The sequence below is a fragment of the Podarcis bocagei genome (genome assembly GCF_964188305.1).
Source record: "Podarcis bocagei genome assembly, chromosome: 6".
Classification (NCBI taxonomy): domain Eukaryota; kingdom Metazoa; phylum Chordata; class Lepidosauria; order Squamata; family Lacertidae; genus Podarcis; species Podarcis bocagei.
The window spans coordinates 99691776-99711838 of NC_138130.1; the positions used below are offsets into that span (position 1 = coordinate 99691776).

The window sequence follows — 20063 nt, forward strand, 5'->3', positions numbered from 1 at the left end:
CCATTGCACTGTGGAGAGCTTATTAACTTATGGTCTGTGTGTGTGGTTTGGGAGCTGCACGGCCAGGGGAAAAACAATGCTGTCCAGGGTTGTAAAGACTGCAGAGAGAATAATTGGGTGCACTCTTCCCACCTTGGATCAAATCTATGCTGCCAGGTGCCATAAGAAAGCGGCAGAGATAGCGCAGGATAGTGCGCACCCCGGAAATGATCTCTTTCAGCTTCTGCCTTCTGGAATAAGGTATAGGGTTATAAAGACCAGGACTAGCCGCCTGAGAAACAGTTTCTACGCAAATGCAATTCTGGTTCTAAACGCAGCATAAGGGGTCTCTGTAGTATAGTGTATTTTAAAATGGGGTTTCAGAGTTTTTAGGGGGTTTTGAATGTTTTATGTAGTTTTTCAATTTCATTGTTCTGCATGGAACAATGACAATAAAGATATTGTATATTGTATATCGTATATCAGAATAAAAAAAATGTTCACGCTACACCTAATTTTTGATTGATTAGAAATACATTTGAAAACAAACAAAGAAGCCAAAGTAAGCATTAATTTGGCATCCTAGACAATCCTCTGCCGCAAGAAGGAATGGAAGAGACACTCAAAGTAACTCAAATTTAAAAGCAAAGCTACCTAGCTTGCACTTTCAGAAACAATATGCGAACCGAAACATGGCAAGGCTTTGAAATTCGAAATTCTCTGAATTTCGCAGTACAGTTCTCCAGACGAGTGGCGTGTGCTAAAAGGCATAAAAGCGTACCTTAAGAATTCATATAGTAGCTGAAATAGCATAGAAAAATTGAATTATTTGGGAGGAAGTTTCTTTGCAAAGATGCACATAATAGACAAAGTGGTATAGAAATGTGTGCATTCAGTTCACACTAAAATCCGGATGAATTTTCATGAGGAATATTCAAAAACAATTTTGCAAATTGACGTGAAAATGTGGAGAACTGAATTTAAGATTGGAGAAATGAGAAACTGAAATCGACCAATTTTCCCATCCGTAGCCGCTATTTGTTCTTCATGATGCCTATCACAGCTTTCAAAAACCCGTTTCTTCCAACCCCTACCTTAAACAACTGGTTTGGTCTCTAACTTGGACTCCCTTTGTCTCCCACTCTACAGAGCCATGAAATTCTACCTCTTTCTCTTCCTCGCAGCGCTGAATGGAGACGTCTCAACCTTCTCAATGATGGAACGGTCGCCCTGTGAAATTGTAAGAACTTTGGCAAAGGGTTCGAACCCAAGCAGGGCAAATCCTGCAAGAACCTGGTGTAATGTCTTGGTTTCAGTAAGGCTTTTGACAAAACCCACCATGATATTCTCTAGAGGAAGCTGGCAAAATGGGGGTCAAACGAGGTCATTGTCTTTTTTTAAAAAAAATAATTTTTATTCATTTTCCAAACAAGTTTTATACAGTCAACAAATTATTTTACACTCATGCTTCAATTTTTGACTTCCCTCAGTTTCTCTGTCAATCTTTCGAAAAATTTCTATTTATTGACGCATTTCTGAACATGAAATTGCCTTTCCCCACTCCTTTTCCTCTTACTCTCTTTTTTGCAGTATTTCTTACTATTTCACAGAGTCTCTTCAAAACCAACAAGCGTTGTCTGTGCATCACATATATTTTTCAGATATTCTGTAAATTTCCCCCAGTCCTTGATAAACATTTGGTCTTTCTGGTATCGAATCTTCCCAGTCAATTTTGTCCAATTCTGCATATTCGATCAATTTCCTTCTCCATTCTTCCACTGTTGGAATTTCTTCCTGTTTCCATCTTTGGGCCAAAAGTATCCTTGCGGCAGTCACTGCATATTGAAACAGTTTACAGTCTCTCCTATTGATTTCGTTTCCTACCATTCCTAATAGAAAGGCTTCTTGTTTTTTAACGAACGTATATTTCAACATCTTTTTCAATTCATTGTATATCATTTCCCAGAAGTCTTTCACCTTTTTACACTCCCACCACATATGATAGAAAGTACCTTCTTTTTCTTTACATTTCCAACACTTATTGCATGTTTTATACATTTTGGCCAGTTTAACTGGCGTTATATACCATCTGTAAAACATTTTCATTACATTTTCTTTCAACGCAGTACATGCCGTAAATTTTAGCCTTTCATTCCATAATTTCATCCAATCATCATACTGTATATTGTAACCAAAGTCTCTTGCCCAGTGTATCATTACTACTTTTACCTCTTCATCTTTTGTATGCCACTCCAGCAACACTTTATACATTTTAGACAGGTTTTTATACTCATTATTCAATACCTCCACTTGGAATTTTGATTCTTTACCTTCATACCCACACATTTTACAATCTTTTTAAAACATTTCATTAATCTGAAAGTAGTGTAACCAGTCGTAAACAAATTCTTTCACCTCTTCATAAGTTTTCATTTTCCATTCCCCCCTCTCTTATTACCAATTCTCCATATGTTATCCACCTCCCCCTCATGTTAATTTTTTTCACACTCATCACTTCTAATGGTGAAATCCAATGGGGGAGTCTAGGTTCCAACAAGTTTTTATACCTCTCCCACACCTCTATCAGTGATCTTCGGAAGATGTGGTTTTCAAAACCTTTGTGAATTTTTTTCTTGTCACACCATAGGTAAGCATGCCAACCAAATCTGTTGTCAAATCCTTCTAAATCTAACAGCTCTCCATTCTCTAATTTAATCCATTCCTTTATCCAACAGAGGCATGATGCTTCATAATATAATTTCAAATCTGGCAGGGCGAAGCCACCTCTCTCTTTTGCATCTGTTAATAACTTAAACTGAATCCTTGGCTTCTTACCCTGCCAGATATATCTTGAAATTATTTTTTGCCATTCTTTAAAAATTGATGCCCCCTTAATTATCGGCAATGATTGGAAAAGGAATAGCATCTTTGGTAGCACACTCATTTTTATTGTGGATATTCTCCCCCAAAAGGACAATTTCAGTCTTTCCCACACCTCCAAATCCCTTTTTATCTGATTCCACATAGGTAAGTAATTGTTTTGAAACAAATCAATGTTTTTGGGGGTTAACCATATTCCTAAATACTTCACTTTGTTCACCACTTCTATCTCTGTCCTTTGTTGTATTTCCTCAATTAGTTCTTGATTCATGTTTTTAGCCATGATTTTCGTCTTTTTTTTGTTGAGATAAAATCCTGCAACTCGACCAAATTGTTCTATTTCTTCTAAGATTCTTTCAATACTTTCCACTGGTTCTTCTACTGTCAATACCAAGTCATCCACGAATGCTTTAACTTTGTATTCATTTTTCCCTATAGACACCCCTTTTATATCTTCATTTTTTCTTACTGATTTTAGCAAAACTTCCAGCACCAGAATGACTAATAGTGGCGACAGTGGGCATCCCTGCCTTGTACCTTTGGTTATTTTAATATCTTCTGTGGTATAGTTGTTTACTATTAGCTTCGCTTTCTGTTCTGTATATATTGCCTTTATCCCATTATAAAATTCCTTACCCACTTCCATATACTCTAGGTTTTTTAACATAAAGTTCCATGATATATTATCGAAGGCCTTTTCAGCATCCACAAAGATTAAAATAGCTTGTTTTTCATTTCTGGCATTCAGATATTCCAATATATTTATTATGTTTCTTATATTATCTTTCATCTGTCTGCCAGGAAGAAAGCCCGCTTGATCCTAATGTATAAATTCTTGCAATACTTTTTTCATTCTCTTAGCTAGTATACTCACAAAGATTTTATAGTCAATGTTCAACAGTGAAATAGGCCTATAATTTTTAACCTGTGTCAAATCCAAATCTTGTTTTGGGATAAGTGTGATAAAGGCTTCTTTCCATGTTTCCGGAATTTCACAGTTCTTTGATATGTTGTTTATGACTTCTTTCAATGGTAGGGTGCTTCTCATTTCCTTATAATATCTGGCTGTAAATCCATCTGGTCCTGGAGCTTTCCCTTTTTTCAATTCCTTTATTACCTCTTTTATTTCTTCTGTTTCAATTGGGGCGTTCAAAAAATCTTTTTTCTCCGTCGGGATCTTCTGCACTTCTTTTTCCTTTAAAAATATTTCTATCTTTCTCATATTATTCTTTTCCTTGCTTTTATATAGTTGTCTGTAGAAATCCAAGAATCCTTTTCTAATTTGTTTCGGGTTTTCTATTTCTGTGCCGTCGATAATGATTTTGTTTGCTGTATTCTGTTCCTTTCTCTTCTTAATCTGCCACGCCAGCCATTTTCCTGATTTATTCGTGAATTCAAAGTTTCTTTGTCTCATTCTTTTTATATTCCCTTCTACTTCCTTATTTATCCAAACGAGGTCAGGTGGATTTGTAGCTGGTTGACTGACCGAACCCCAAGAGTACTCACAAATGGTTCCTCGTCATCCTCTTCTTCATAAACAACTTGGATGAAGGAACTGAAGGGATGCTCATCCAATTTGCAGATGGCAGCAAATTGGGAGGGCTGTAGCTAAGCCTGGCAGAGGAAAAACACACCTTTAAAGTAGTGTTTGAGTCGCATGGTATTATAAACAAAAATCTGCCCTTTCCCCTTATGGGGTATCCAAGAGCCCATATAGAGTCCTTACATAGGTTCCCTATTGGTAGGAGAAAATAACAGAGGCCAACCAGAGAATATTGAGAAGCAAAGCAGCTAGTAAGCTTGATCTTTATTGATCTGTTGCAACAGGGTGCTCCCCTCACCCGCAGGAGAGAGGAGGAACCCAGAAAAATGGCGCGCAAGGCCTTATAAAGACTTTTGAAATTGCTACCCTGTAGATCAAGACCACCCCCAGAAACATCATACATACATCATAGAAGGGGTGTAACCTGAGGCCACCTCTCAGATACATCATACCTACATCACAAAAAAGGCGGTCTAAAACAGAAATTTTGAATGTTGTTTTTCTCCTGTCCTTGTTTATCTCCTGTCTGGCAGGTTACTTGATTGGATTACCTGGGGAGCCTGGCCAGTCTTTTGTAATGACAAATACTTAGTTCCTGGGCCAGGTCACAGGCTCACACCCTGTTCAAACACAGACATACCCTTAAGACAGGATTTGTGAAGGAAAAGAGAATGGGGAGGCTTTTCCATTTTCCTTTGACCTTGCAGAGAAAACATTTGGTCAGTTTGGGAATCAAAATGGTTCCAGGTCGGTCTTCCTGTGCTGATCTATGTACATGCTTGGTTGGTATGAACATTACCATATATCTAAGACCATAAAATTCCTATCACAATGGTCCTTTTTGCCAGCTTAACTGGCATGTTGTTGTAAGCCAGAAAATGGCTTATCTCCTGAGTTTACGCCAACAAAACTCAGAAATGAGAGGAGTTAGGAATCCAACATTGTTTATTGCAAAGCAATAGGTTACAGTCGGATCTTTCCGCAAAACTGCAACCCCTCCCGGTAGTCCAGCCAGTGGTATTTATAAAATTGCAAACAAAGCATTTCAATTTCCACCAATCATACACATCATTACCTCATTTCATGTTTAATACACATGCGCAATAAGCAGTGGCAATTTCTTCTGATTAAGTTCTGATTCCCACTGTGTTCTGTTACATTGTGTTAGTGTGCATGTTGGGAAACTGTGTTACGTGGAGCCATTTGCACCATGCAGCAACTTACGTTCTAGCTCAGGGGTCAGCAACCGAAGGCCCATGGATTGTGTGCTTGCATGAGCATGTGCAGCCACGATTTTTGGTGGCTGCGCATGCGCAGATGTGATTTTCGGCGCCCCCGAACTGAGTTGCCCACTCTCATGCTGCGCCAAATCAGCACAGCACGGCACAGAGACTCGCTTCTGTGGTGCCGAAAATCGCGTCTGCACAGACACAGACACCGAAAGTCACATCTGTACATGTGCAGACGCCAAAAATCGCGGGGGCGCACGCTCATGTGCACACACGATCCGGCCCATGGAGGGATCTCCGCGGGACCGATCCGGCCCAGGGAAGATAAACCTTGCTGAGCCCTGTTCTATCTTTGAGCTGTATCTTTGTGATTCACATATTAGCCGTATTTCTGCCCCAATTGGGGGGGGGGGGCAGCAACTTGCAAAATCACCAGTTTCATAAAGTGACAGGCTACTTTTCTTTTCTTTTATTCACAATAATATTTATTATTTTCATACAAAAACATAACAAAAGAGAGAATAAACAATAATAAAAGGGGGAAAAATGAAAAGAAAAAAAGGAAGAAAGAATATAAAACATAAAATACATCCAACCACCACGTAAATTAAGACTTAATTAATTAATTAAAATCCATCTTGATCAACATATTACTTGACTTCTTCTAATCTCTTCCATCTGAATTTCTTAGTAATTATATATAGCAGTTTCCAATATCATTATTTCATAAAACCATATCATAGTCATAATCATATTTTCTAACTTTTCTTATCATACTTTTTTTTATTTAAATACTTAATCCTAATTTAGTCCTAGGCCTAATTAATTCCTTCAAGTGGTTACATATCTTTAATATTACAATATTTATTCAAATAGTCTTTGAATTTATTCCAGTCTTCTTGGTGTTCCTCCACCTTCTCGTCGAGGATTCTCCCGGTGAGATCAGCCAGCTCCATAAACTCCATAAACTCATCTGCCTTGTGACAGGCTACTTTTCTATTAGAAGCACACTCAAGGATTTACAGGGGTACACATAGTCACATTGATTGTGGCCCTTTGGGCCACTGCCACAAGGTCACCAGGTCAAGGGTTACTAGGACCCGGTCTAAGTCCTCCCTCTCTAGTCATTTCATACCCCCCCCCCAAGAACTCCCCCTTTCCAGGATTTATACTGGCATAAGATCTGCTGGAGGTATCTCCGCTTAAACCATGAAGGATGGAGAGTTACACCACCGTAGCCTGAACGCACCAGGATCCTCCCAGCTCAGCTGGCTCCTAGCCGCACACATCCTTGCTGTAGGGTTGCTCTCATAAGCTAGGAACTGTGCCCGCTTCACATTTCTGCAACAGTGCTAAGCGAAGAGAGCTCAGATTGGGGCAGCGTCCGAACGATGCCAGCTTTCACCTTGGTTTCGTTCTTACCCATCCGAGTACAGATTGGCACTTCTTCTTTCAGGCATTGCAAATTCAATTAAAATAAACTGCCCAAACATAATGTAGGAACACAGAAAGCTGTCTTTTATACCCACTGACTGAAAGTGGCTGTTCAAGGTTTCGGGCAAGGTGACTTTCCGCAGCCCTTCTTGGAGATGCCAAAAGTTGAACTCTGGACCTTCTGCATGCCAATCAAGGGCTCTGCTACTGAGCCACAGCCTTCCCCATGGCATTTGTGCAATTATCGTTAGATATCCATTCACCCGGACGCGGGTGGCGCTGTGGGTTAAACCACAGACCCTAGGACTTGCCGATCAGAAGGTTGGCGGTTCGAATCCCCGCGACGGGGTGAGCTCCCGTTGCTCGGTCCCTGCTCCTGCCAACCTAGCAGTTCGAAAGCATGCCAGTGCAAGTAGATAAATAGGTACCGCTCTGGCAGGAAGGTGAACGGCGTTTCCGTGCGCTGCTCTGGTTCGCCAGAAGCGGCTTAGTCATGCTGGCCACATGACCCGGAAGCTGTATGCCGACTCCCTCGGCCACTAAAGCAAGATGAGCGCCGCAACCCCAGAGTCGGTCACGACTGGACCTAATGGTCAGGGGTCCCTTTACCTTTACTATCCATTCACCCATGTATATCACACACACATGCACAAAAACCAAATTGTATGTTACAGTCGCTTCAGGTTGCAGACACTTCAGGTTACAGACTCCGCTAACCCATAAATAGTACCTCAGGTTAAGAACTTTGCTTCAGGATGAGAACAGAAATTGTGCGGCGGCAGCGGGAGGCCCCACTAGCTAAAGTGGTACCTCAGGTTAAGAACAGTTTCAGGTTAAGAACGGACCTCCGGAACGAATTAAGTTCTTAACCAGAGGTACCACTGTATTTTGCAATCACATACAGCGGTGCCTTGGTTGTAAAATGCTTCAGAAGCCGAACGTTTTGGTTTTTCGAACACTGAAAAACCAAAAGTGAATGCTTCCATTTTCGAATGTGCCTCAGGAGTCGAACAGCTTCTGAGGCACATTTCTCCATTTTCTCAATGACATTTGCCAACCACCCGTTGAGCCTCGGTCGTTAACTGTTTTGGAAGTCGAACGGTATTCCGGAATGGATTACGTTTGACACCTGAGATGATAATAATAATAATAATAATAATAATAATAATAATAATAATAATAATAATAATAATAATAATAATAATAATTTATTTATACTCCGCCCATCTGGCTGGGCTTCCCCAGCCACTCTGGGCGGCTTCCCCAAAAAAATTAAAAGACATTAAAAGCTTCCCTAAACAGGGCTGCCTTCAGATGTCTTCTAGAAGTAAGATAGTTGTTTTTCTCTTTGACATCTGGTGGGAGGGCGTTCCACAGGGCGGGTGCCACTACCGAGAAGGCCCTCTGCCTGGTTCCCTGTTGCTTTGCTTCTCGCAGGGAGGGAACCGCCAGAAGGCCCTCGGAGCTGAACCTCAGTGTCCGGGCAGAACGATGGGGGTGGAGACGTTCCTTCAGATATACTGGATCAAGGCCGTTTAGGGCTTTCAAGGTCTGCACCAACACTTTGAATTGTGCTCGGAAACATACTGGGAGCCAATGTAGGTCTTTCAAGGTGTTATATGGTCTCGGCGGCCGCTCCCAGTCACCAATCTGGCTGCTGCATTCTGGATTAGTTGTAGTTTCCGGGTCACCTTCCAAGGTAGCCCCACGTAGAGCGCATTGCAGTAGTCCAAGCGGAAGATAACCAGAGCTTGCACCACTCTGGCGAGACAGTCCGCAACTGAGGTACCACTATATAAAGGAAACCACAATGGATCACTTCAGTCGTGCTTTTCTGCAGAGATATAGCTGAGGGTAAGAGAGAGTTCCATGGTCTGATCTGGCCTGCAGCAAATGCACACCCAGTGATAATCTGTTCTACAAATCCTGTCCATAGTCACCTGAGTTTGCTACCTTCTTCCTGTATGTCGCTGTCTCCCAGACTGAACTAAAGGCACCCAGTCTCAAGAAGCTGTCTTTGAAGGACTCAGACCATGGATTCATCGAGGTTCCTATAGGCTACACTGGCTGGCAGCTGCTCTCAGGGTTTAGGGCAGCTATGCCCGGTTAATGCTTTGTTCTTGGCCAAGCGATTCTAGTGTCTCTTCGCTGGAACGAATCAAAGACCGAGTAAAGCTCTCGTTCTCTCGCCGTTGTTGACTGGGATGCTCTGTGAGGACGTGGGGAGGTCAGGAGATTCAGGTTTCGTTAAGCCGTCTTGTCTTCAAGCCAGAGAGCCAGCTGTAACATAAAGCAAGGACAGGCAGCCTTCTCCGTTGGCAGATCTTGAAATCATTCTCATGCTCTCCTGTGCCTTTCCACAAAGCTTCTTCGGAAGAGTTTCCTGTTAAATTTATGCCCCAAGTTGATCAGGGAATTTAGGGGTGCACGGAGTCGTCTTCAACAAGCCCTGTTTGAAGAGTTAGTTGTACACAAACTCTGGAAATCCCATCTTTTGCTTGTTCTTGTTGGAAAGGGAATCCATGCGGCATTGCTGCCAAATGGTTGCGTTCCAGTGCTTGCTGGGTTGTCTTCCCTTGTTTTTTGCAGACCTGATTTGGCCAGAGGAGAGCATGAAAATGCATTTCTGGCGTGCGCAAGGTTTGAGCTGCCTGGGCTTTTAAAGAGCAACTGTACCTTTAATCAAAAGCTTCCTGTTTTCAGATTTGTTCAATTGCTTTCTATTACACTATAACAAGAATGGCTGGAGGCTAGTAATAATTAACACAGATATACACCAGGGTGGAAGAGGACTAATTCAGGGGCAACCTGCCAACAGGAAACTTTTAATTAACATTGCTGGAAACCTTAGCTGAATAGGATGTATGTTACAACAGGATTTGGGCCAAGGAGAAGGGCACTGCTGGTCCCTATCATGCTATATTAAGTGTGGAACCACCCTTTTAACCCCTGTTAATTGTGGAAGATAGGGACGCGGGTGGCGCTGTGGGTTAAACCACAGAGCCTAGGACTTGCTGACCAGAAGGTCACCGGTTCGAATCCCCACGACGGGGTGAGCTCCCGTTGCTTGGTCCCTGCTCCTGCCAACCTAGCAGTTCGAAAGCACATCAAAGTGCAAGTAGATAAATAGGTACCGCTCTGGCGGGAAGGTAAACGGCGTTTTCGTGCACTGCACTGGTTCGCCAGAAGTGCCTTAGTCATGCTGGCCACATGACCCGGAAGCTGTACTCCAGCTCCCTTGGCCAATAAAGCGAGATGAGCGCCGCAACCCCAGAGTCAGCCACAACTGGACCTAATGGTCAGGGGTCCCTTTACCTTTACCTTTAATTGTGGAAGAGTAATCCCTTCACAGTGCCAATGGGCTCTAGCATGGAAACAACTGTGAGCTGTCGCCCGAGTCAGTGAGCCAAGCCTCTGGGGGAATGTGCCATTTGGGTGTAGCCTGCGCTTCGTCCGGCCTGTTCATCTGCAGTTGTACACATCTTGCATTACTCACAGGCACGAGTGAGCTGGACATTGCTCAGCTCCTTCGAAACCATTCTGCCTGTCTGATTTTGTCCACGCTGAAGCACCAGCAGATGTTTTGGGGAGGGTTTTCCCAGAGAACAGTCATTCTGAAGAACTCTCGCTCAGTTCTCCTCGGGAATTATAGGATTCCTGAATATTTGAGGGATCTGGGCTTTGCCCAAGATGTGTGGAAACAGCCCCGGGTTGTCCTGGATGAAGACACCTAGAGCAGCCATCTCCAACAGGTAGATTGTGATCTACCGGTAGATCACTGGACGTTTGCAGTAGATCACCGGTAGATCATTGGCTCCCCTAAAGAAGCTGAACAACTGTGGCTCTCCTAAAAAAAAGCTCAACATTTTACCTCCTCCCTGAAAAAAACTCAACAACTTTGACCTGAACCCCCCAAAAGGGGGTAGATCACTGCCAGTTTTGAGTAGATCACAGTCTCTTGGGAGTTGGCCACCCTGACCTAGAGCAATCTGGGGCCACCAGCAGGTGGACTGAAAGAAGGATTTACCAGCTCCATCTGGTACGCAGGCGGAGACCCTATCTGCCTGCGGACTGCATCTCCAGAGCGGTGCATGCTCTGGTTATCTCCCGCTTGGACTACTGCCATGCGCTCTACGTGGGGCTACCTTTGAAGGTCTTTGATTCGTTCCAGCGAAGAGACACTAGAATCGCTTGGCCAAGAATGAAGCATTAACAGGGCATAGCTGCCCTAAACCCTGAGAGCAGCTGCCAGCCAGTGTACCCTATAGGAACCTCGATGAATCCATGGTCTGAGTCCTTCAAAGACAGCTTCTTGAGACTGGGTGCCTTTAGTTCAGTCTGGGAGACAGCGACATACAGGAAGAAGGCAGCAAACTCAGGTGACTATGGACAGGATTTGTAGAAAAGATTATCACTGGGTGTGCATTTACTGCAGGCCAGATCAGACTATGGAACTCTCTCTTACCCTCAGCTATTTCTCTGCAGAAAAGCACGACTGAAGTGATCCATTGTGGTTTCCTTTATATAGTGGTACCTCAGTTGCGGACTGTCTCGCCAGAGTGGTGCAAGCTCTGGTTATCTTCTGCTTGGACTACTGCAATGCGCTCTATGTGGGGCTACCTTGGAAGGTGACCTGGAAACTGCAACTAATCCAGAATGCGGCAGCCAGACTGGTGACTGGGAGCGGCCGCCGAGACCATATAACACCTTGAAAGACCTACATTGGCTCCCAGTACATTTCAGAGCACAATTCAAAGTGTTGGTGCTGACCTTTAAAGCCCTAAACGGCCTCGGTCCAGTATATCTGAAGGAGCGCCTCCACCCCCATCCTTCTGCCCGGACACTGAGGTCCAGCTCCGAGGGCCTTCTGGCGGTTCTCTCCCTGCGAGAAGCAAAGCAACAGGGAACCAGGCAGAGGGCCTTCTCGGTAGTGGCACCCGCCCTGTGGAACACCCTCCCACCAGATGTCAAAGAGAAAAATAACTACCAAACTTTTAAAAGACGTCTGAAGGCAGCCCTGTTTAGGGAAGCTTTTAATGTTTGATGTATTGTAGTATTTTATTATTTTTTGGAAGCCGCCCAGAGTGGCTGGGGAAGCCCAGCCAGATGGGCAGGGTATAAATAAATTATTATTATTATTATTATTATTATTATTATTATTATTATTATTAAGGATTCAACTATCTGCTCAGCAACAAAGCTGCATTATACTGAGTCAGGCCATCGGTACATCTGGCCTGCTATTGCTTAACCTAAGTAGCAGCTACCTGCTTCCATAGCCTAGTGGGTAGAACATCTGCTTTGCATGCTGAAAACGCACGTTGGTTCCCTTCAGGTAGCGCTGGGAGAGATTCAGTGCTGTGAACCCTGGAGAGGTCAATCATAGAATCATAGAGTTGGAAGAGACCACAAGGGCCATCGAGTCCAACCCCCTGCCAAGCAGGAAACACCATCAGAGCACTCCTGACATATGGTTGTCAAGCCTCTGCTTAAAGACCTCCAAAGTAGGAGACTCCACCACACTCCTTGGCAGCAAATTCCACTGTCAAACAGCTCTTACTGTCAGGAAGTTCTTCCTAATGTTTAGGTGGAATCTTCTTTCTTGTAGTTTGGATCCATTGCTCTGTGTCCGCTTCTCTGGAGCAGCAAACAACCTTTCTCCCTCCTCTATGTGACATCCTTTTATATATTTGAACATGGCTATCATATCACCCCTTAACCTCCTCTTCTCCAGGCTAAACATGCCCAGCTCCCTTAGCCGTTCCTCATAAGGCATCGTTTCCAGGCGTTTGACCATTTTGGTTGCCCTCCTCTGGACACGTTCCAGTTTGTCAGTGTCCTTCTTGAATTGTGGTGCCCAGAACTGGACACAGTACTCCAGGTGAGGTCTGACCAGAGCAGAATACAGTGGCACTATTACTTCCCTTGATCTAGATGCTATACTCCTATTGATGCAGCCCAATTGATGCAGGTGCTGTCAGTCAGTGCAGGTAATACTGAGTTTCGTTTGGTGGATGGTCTGTGGTGCTGTGAGTTAAACCACAGAGCCTAGGGCTTGCCGATCAGAAGGTCGGTGGTTTGAATCCCCACGATGGGTGAGCCCATTGCTTGGTCCCTGCTCCTGCCCACCTAGCAGTTCGAAAGCATGTCAAAGTGCAAATAGATAAATAGGTACCACTCCGGCGGGAAGGTAAATGGCGTTTCCATGCGCTGCACTGGTTCACCAGAAGCGGCTTAGTCATGCTGGCCACAGGACCCGGAAGCTGTATGCCGGCTCCCTCGGCCAGTAAAGCGAGATGAGCGCCGCAACCCCAGAGTCGGCCACGACTGGACCTAATGGTCAGGGGTCCCTTTACCTTTTTACTTGTCTTAGCATGAAGGATGCTTCTCAAGTTCGGAAGAACCTTCCCCTTGGGAAGTGTTAGAACAAAGCTGCTGATCAAAGGAACATGAGTAAGTTGAGAAAACGATGGGTCTCTCTGAGAGGTCCGAAGCATTGCCTAGCCTCCAAGTAGTTCCCTCGGCTGTTCCTGCGAGGGCTGGAGCCCGTGCGAACGACACGCATCCTGTTTTCCTTCGGCATTCTTTCCTATTCCATATGGAATACCCCCGAATAGACTGCGGTCGCGGAGCCAAGAAAGAAAGGAGATTATATTTGCAAAGCAGAAGAGAGATCTGGAGAAACTTGGACGGGGTTCAAAAGTAATGTCTGGGCAGGAAAGGAGAGGGTGGTGAAAGGGGGGAGCCCCCCCCCCAAAGTGGAAAGAGATAGACAGGCTTTGTTTGGGAATTATGATGGGTGGGGAGGGTGCTCAGCAAAATCTCCAGTGATAGATGCAACCTTTTTCAGCCGTGGGCCGGTCCACCATCCCTCAGACCTTGTGGGGGGCTGGACTATATATATATATTTTTGGCGGGGGGAGAAATGAACGAATTCCTATGCCCCACAAATAACCCAGAGATGCATGTTAAATAAAAGCACACATTCTACTCATGTAGAAACACCAGGCAGGCCCCACAAATAACCCAGAGATGCATGTTAAATAAAAGCACACATTCTACTCATGTCAAAACATGCTGCTTCCCGGACCATCCACAGGCCGGATTGAGAAGGCGACTGGGCTGGATCCGGCCCCCGGGCCCTAGGTTGCCTACCCCTGACAGATGCAAACAAGAAGGGAAGGGTGAGGAGCAGAGGTGGAAGGCGACCCAATGCAGAGAACGCTTACTCATGCCGGACCTGGGCACTGAACGTGGCCCTCCATGCCTCTACGTCTGGCCCTCAGGACTCTCCTCATTGGCCCTGCTTTGCACCCTTCTTTGAAAGTGTCCATCTGGCTAAAATGTGCTCTTGAGCTCTGATAATACCTTTAGCTTCCCTGTATGCAGGATTGGGTATGTGTCAAAAACAAGCCTACTTTACCAATACAGTGGTACCTTGGTTCTCAGACTTAATCCATTCCAGAAGTCCGTTCCAAAACCAAAGCATTCCAAAACCAAGGCACTCTTTCCCATAGAAAACAATGCAGAACGGATTAATCTGTTCCAGACTTTTAAAAACAACCCCTGAAACAGCAATTTAACATGGATTTTACTATCTAACGAGACCATCAATCCATAAAATGAATGCAATAGCCAATGTACTGTACTATAAAATAAATAAGACATTATTGTAGATGATAAAAATTAAAATTAATCCCCCCCCCTTACCTGCACTGATGATAGTCATTGTTTGGATGGAGGGCTTTTAACTATTTCCGCAGTCACACAATCTATCAATCAGTAGCTGAACTGGGTTCCACACAGTCACAAAAACAGATTAACCAAAAAAGCCTCAAAAACAAAAACGCAGAATAAATAGCAAAAACTAAAGTGCCAAACCTAATCTGTTCTGGAAGTCCGTTTGACTTCCGAAATGTTCAAAAACCAAGGCACAGCTTCTGATTGGTGCAGGCGCCCCAGAAACAATAGCTGACAGCGTCAGTGGATGTTCAGCTTCCAAAAAACATTCAGAAACCGGAACACTCACTTCCGGGTTTTCGGTGTTTGAGAACCAAGGCATTTGAGAACCAAGGCACCACCATGTCCATGAATTTGTCTGATCCTCTTTTAAAGCCATCTAAGTTTGCGGTCATCACAACTTCTCCTGCAAGGACATTACTGCATGCACACTATGGAGGGATAGCTCTGTTGGTAGAGCGTGAGACTCCCAGGGTTGTGGGTTTGAGCCACACAATGGGCAAAACATCCCTGCATTGAGGGGGTTGGACTAGATGACCCTTGGGTTCCTTTCAACTCTACAAGTCTATGATCCACATAATATTTTTTTGAAATAATTTTCATTTGGTTTTACAGATATAGTATCATAACAGTACAATACAAAAATACATATCCTTATTTAGAGATTTCTCCTGATCTCTCGACTTTCCATCTTCTCCTCCACCGGTCCTATTGTCATCCTTTTCAACTGCATATTATTTCATAATCCATATTTTATGTCTCTCCATTTTATCCATAGCATTTGCTACATTACAAGTGTTATCCAAGATAAATTATAAATTTCCCCCTTTCTTTATTGAAGTTTTGGTTTTCTTGGTTTCCTGAGCTTTCCAGTCAGTCTCGCCATTTCGGCGTAGTCCAACAGCTTAATTTGCCATTTCTCTCTGGTAGGGACTTTATCTTCTTTCCATTTGGGGGCTAGTATGTTGTCACATACATAAAAAGTCTTTTCTGCTCTTTTGGAATATCAGTACCTACAATTCCTAATAAAAAAAATGGAATTTATTTATTATGGTCCCCATAATTTAATTCTGTGCACTGTATCGAGGTTCCTTCTTTTATATGCCCCTAATCTTCCAACATTTATTTCGTTGGATGCCTTTGAGCTGTAGGCAATGTGAATGTCATCCTAGCTCATTTGTCTCTCTCTCTTTCTCTCTCTTTCTCCTTTTCTGTAGAGAAGTATGGAGGCATTTTGTCACGGCAAAGATCTTCACCACATACCTCCGGAGCTTCACCCAAATTTACGTAAGATCAACCTCTCCAAAAACAAGCTCCTGAACATCACAGAAAGCCCCCTGGCTTTTTACACCTCCCTCCGCCATCTAGACTTAAGTTCCAATTCTATCGGTTTCATCGAGTCTGAAATCTTCAGAGATATGAGGAATTTGGAGGAGATCAACTTGGCCGACAACCAGCTCTACCAGTTGGCTCAGCACGACCTGTGGCTTGGCTCGCTCCCCCAAGTCAGAACGCTAGACTTGTCCCGCAACAGACTCTACACTGGGATGGCTGAACATTTCATCCACAAAGCTCCTTCGCTTCGGCATCTTTCCTTGGCGGAGAACAGCATCATAGAAATTTCACAAAGGACGTTCCAAGGGTCTCCAGGTCTGGTTGAAGTGAACCTTCACAGCAATATGATCATGGAGATAGAAGAAGGAGCCTTTGAGATCCTGTCACAGCTCTCCAAGCTCAACCTCTCTATGAACTCCCTCACCTGTATTGCTGGCTTCAACCTGAAACAGCTGAGAGTTCTCGATCTCAGCCGGAACAGCATCGAGACCTTCCATTCCACCAAATCCGAGGAGGAGTTCAACTTGGTTTGGCTGGACTTGAGCGAGAATAAGCTCCTCCGCTTCCCATTTCTCACGCAGGCAAGCAAACTGGCCTACCTGAATTTATCCAAGAACATAATGCAGTTTGTTATGGTGGAATCTCCACGTGATGACGATGATGGCGACTACGGCTGGATGGACCCAACTCTTGGTCTTCAGAAGCAGGCTCAGAAGAACAACACCATCTCTCCACATCTGCCTGGACTGTTATATTTGGACCTGAGCTACAATGAGATCCAAACCATCCCAAGCGAGTTCTTTACTTCCATGTCTGCCCTTCAGGTTCTCAACCTCAGCAAAAACTGCCTCCAGACTTTCATGGCAAGTGCCGAGCTGGTCTCACTGACCATCCTCGACCTCAGTTCTAATTCTTTGCAGCATCTGGATTGGGGTTCCGGCACCCTGGTCAACTTGCAGAAGCTCTTCCTCCAAGGCAACCGTCTCCAAGCACTGCCACCAGACATCTTTGCCAACCTCCCTCGCCTCTCGCTCCTGAACCTCCGAAGCAACAACCTCTGTCTTTGTGGCTTCTATTCAGGGTTAGCCAGGAAAAGGCTCGCTGGGGAGGACCGCGGCTGCGTCTCGTTCGTCGACCTTCCTGAACTTCAGTACTTGTACCTTTCCGACAACAAGCTGAAGAGGATCCCCATGCATGCTTTCTACAGGACTCAACTCGTAGCCTTGGACCTCTCTCTGAACTGGGGACTCCACATAGAGCCCAAATCTTTCTCGGGCTTGGAGATGTCTCTAAAATATATGGATTTGCACGGGAACGGCATGACATCTCTGAGCACCGACTTCCCGCTTTTCCCGCACCTCGTATATCTCAACTTGTCAGACAACCGGTTGAGCTGGTTGCCTGCTTGGTCTGAGAACTGCTGTGTCCTGGAAGTCCTGGATCTGCAGAACAACAGCTTCAGCGACCTCAAAGGTAGCAAGATCCCAACTTTGGAGAAGAACCTACGGAACTTGTACCTGGCGGGCAACCCGCTCAGTTGCTGCGGGAACATTTGGCTCTCCCAAATGATCCACAGGGCCACTGTGGAGATCCCCAACTTGGACCTCACCAAATGTCAGTACGCCAAGAGCTTTGGCTACGAAGAAGAAATGGCGGTCAGGGACATCAGGCCAGAAGATTGCGAGGAGGACCTCAAGAAGATGAGCGTCTTGATCTTGGTGGCGGCCGTCCTGGCTCTGTCCCTGGTCGTCGTCGGGGTGGGTGTGTTTTGCTGCTATCGCAGGCACATGTTTGGCCGACACTTTAAGGCATAGGTCTTACATCTGAGGTAGGCTTCCATCCCTACATCCCTCACCACTGGACGACTCACATCCAAAGGTGTGAACAGACCCCACTGAAGAACATGGGAGGTGAGAAGATGAAAGCTTGGTCTGTGGGATTACTCTGCGATGACTCATTCACACATGCAGAACAAATCTACTTTATTTTCCAATTAAAATTGTACATTCATCTTTTGAGCTGCTGAGCAATGATGCATAGCGCACATGATCTCCTTAAATAATTTGAGCATAAGACATATGTTTACAGAACAGTTTGCAAAGGAATCATGTCAACGCTCTGGAACAGTCAAGTCCAGCCAGACAGGCAGTGCTATTGTCTTTCTTGGGGCAGAGAGATGGGGCTGGCTGGGACCAAAAATGGACTCCAGGTCAGATGTGTGGCTTGGAAAGTGCAAAGCTACAAATGGGTCTTTGGACAGAGTCCCTGTCCTTGCCCACAAGCACTAAGACCTTCAAGTTCTCCTGCAGTTCTGGTTTAAAATGTGCTCAAAATAGATGCCCCCTCAGCTAACAGAGGAGCCGCATACATGCAAGTCCTCACTTGGTGACCAGGTTACTGAGAAACAGTCCCCCCAAAAAAACACCTCATTTGGGGATCCTCCCACTGTGAAGAGCAACCCACCCACATTTCTCAAACTGTTGACACCTGGGACTCCATTTTTTTCTGGATTAGAATGGGAGGTGCATCAATCATTCTTATAATTAAGAAACCACCCGTATTTCCTCTCCCATCTATCACAGGGGTGGGAAATTTCAGGCTAAGGGGCCAAAGGTCCATCTACCTGGTCTTCAGAACTGTCTGCAGGCCACACGCCCTTCTGAGACACAAGTCCTCTGCCCCAGCACACATCTCCCACCCGCCCTGCTTCCCACCATCGTCTAATATTTTTGCCTCGCTGGAATGTGTCCTCGGACTCTGGCGATGCTTCTTGCTTGTCTGGGTGAAGACTGGGGGGGGGTGAGCACATGGAGTGTAGCATTCCCAAAGCAAGGAAGGATTGGACTCTGATTAATAAACTACGTGACTACCGCTCTTAACCACTACACCACACTGGCTCAGAAGAGGCCACATTCTCTTCTGGGCAACCATCTGGGGGCCACATGCCAGTGTTGGGCATTAGGGGGCTCAGAGGCAAAAGGGGACAGAGCAACAAATGCAAATGTCTGCCTTTGAAGAATAGGCTGCTTCCTAGACACACAAACCGCTCCCAGGCAAAGAAGAAGCATTTATCCAAGCTGATAATGGGCACATTTGAGGCCAGCAAAAATACACCAGGCTGGTCCAAAGCATGGCCAAGTGACGACTGTGGCTGAGAGGGTCTCAAGGGCCATAGAGGGAGCTTTGAGGGGCCACAGGCTGGGGGTCCCCCTGGTTTATCAAGAGCCTTGCTGGGTGGGTTGACCAGGCATGTTTCATCAGAGATTTTGCACGTTTCTGATCCTGCAAAATCGAGAGCCGGAGTTGTTAAAAATAAAAACGAGAAATGTTTGTTGACGCTTCGAAGCAATAAACCACAATGGACTTTTTACCTTTCGTTGGCCAATGCTGATCTAGTGTTTAGGAATCTAAGAGGAGGCTGGTGGATCAGGCCCATCTAAGTCCAGTATCCTGTTCTCAAAGGAGCCAACCAGACACCCATGCTGGGAAAACCCTGCTTGGCAGGGGGTTGGACTCGATGGCCCTTGTGGTCTCTTCCAACTCTATGATTCTATGATTCTAAACCCAAGTTGCCGGCACGGCCTGGGCCAGAAATAGGTCAAGGCTGGGCTACCTGAACTGTTTCTGTCCCAGCTGGTCTGTATAGGAACTGTGACTTTAAGGCACTTGCTGGTTTCTTTCACCTCCCCACCCTTCTTTCCTCGTGTGCAGCGTCTTTCTAAGTTTAAGGGCAGCTTGCCTTGATATATATACGATATCTTTATTGTCATTGTCCCATGCATAACAATGAAATTGAAAAACTACATAAAACATTCAAAAACCCCTAAAAACTCAGAAACCCTACTTTAAAATACACTAGACTATAGAGACCCCTTATGCTGTATTTAGAACCAGAATTGCATTTGCGTAGAAACTGTTTCTCA

The 20063-nt window shown here is 44.9% G+C and overlaps 1 protein-coding gene across 3 annotated transcripts in view; it reads left to right on the forward strand.

Moving 5' to 3' along the window:
• LRRC32 (leucine rich repeat containing 32) overlaps positions 1-18996 on the forward strand; it is a 28077-nt gene extending 9081 nt beyond the window's left edge. Inside the window, exons 2-3 of one of the 3 annotated variants that reach the window (XM_081197370.1) lie at positions 1164-1219; positions 16023-18996. In XM_081197370.1, coding sequence (XP_081053496.1) covers positions 1193-1219; positions 16023-17954 — 1959 coding nt within the window. In that variant the 5' untranslated portion in view covers positions 1164-1192 and the 3' untranslated portion in view covers positions 17955-18996. Of the gene's footprint in view, positions 1-1128; positions 1220-16022 lie in introns of all 3 variants that reach the window. The other 2 variants (XM_081197369.1, XM_081197371.1) reach the window with 2 other exon arrangements.
• Positions 18997-20063: the final 1067 nt, after the last annotated feature.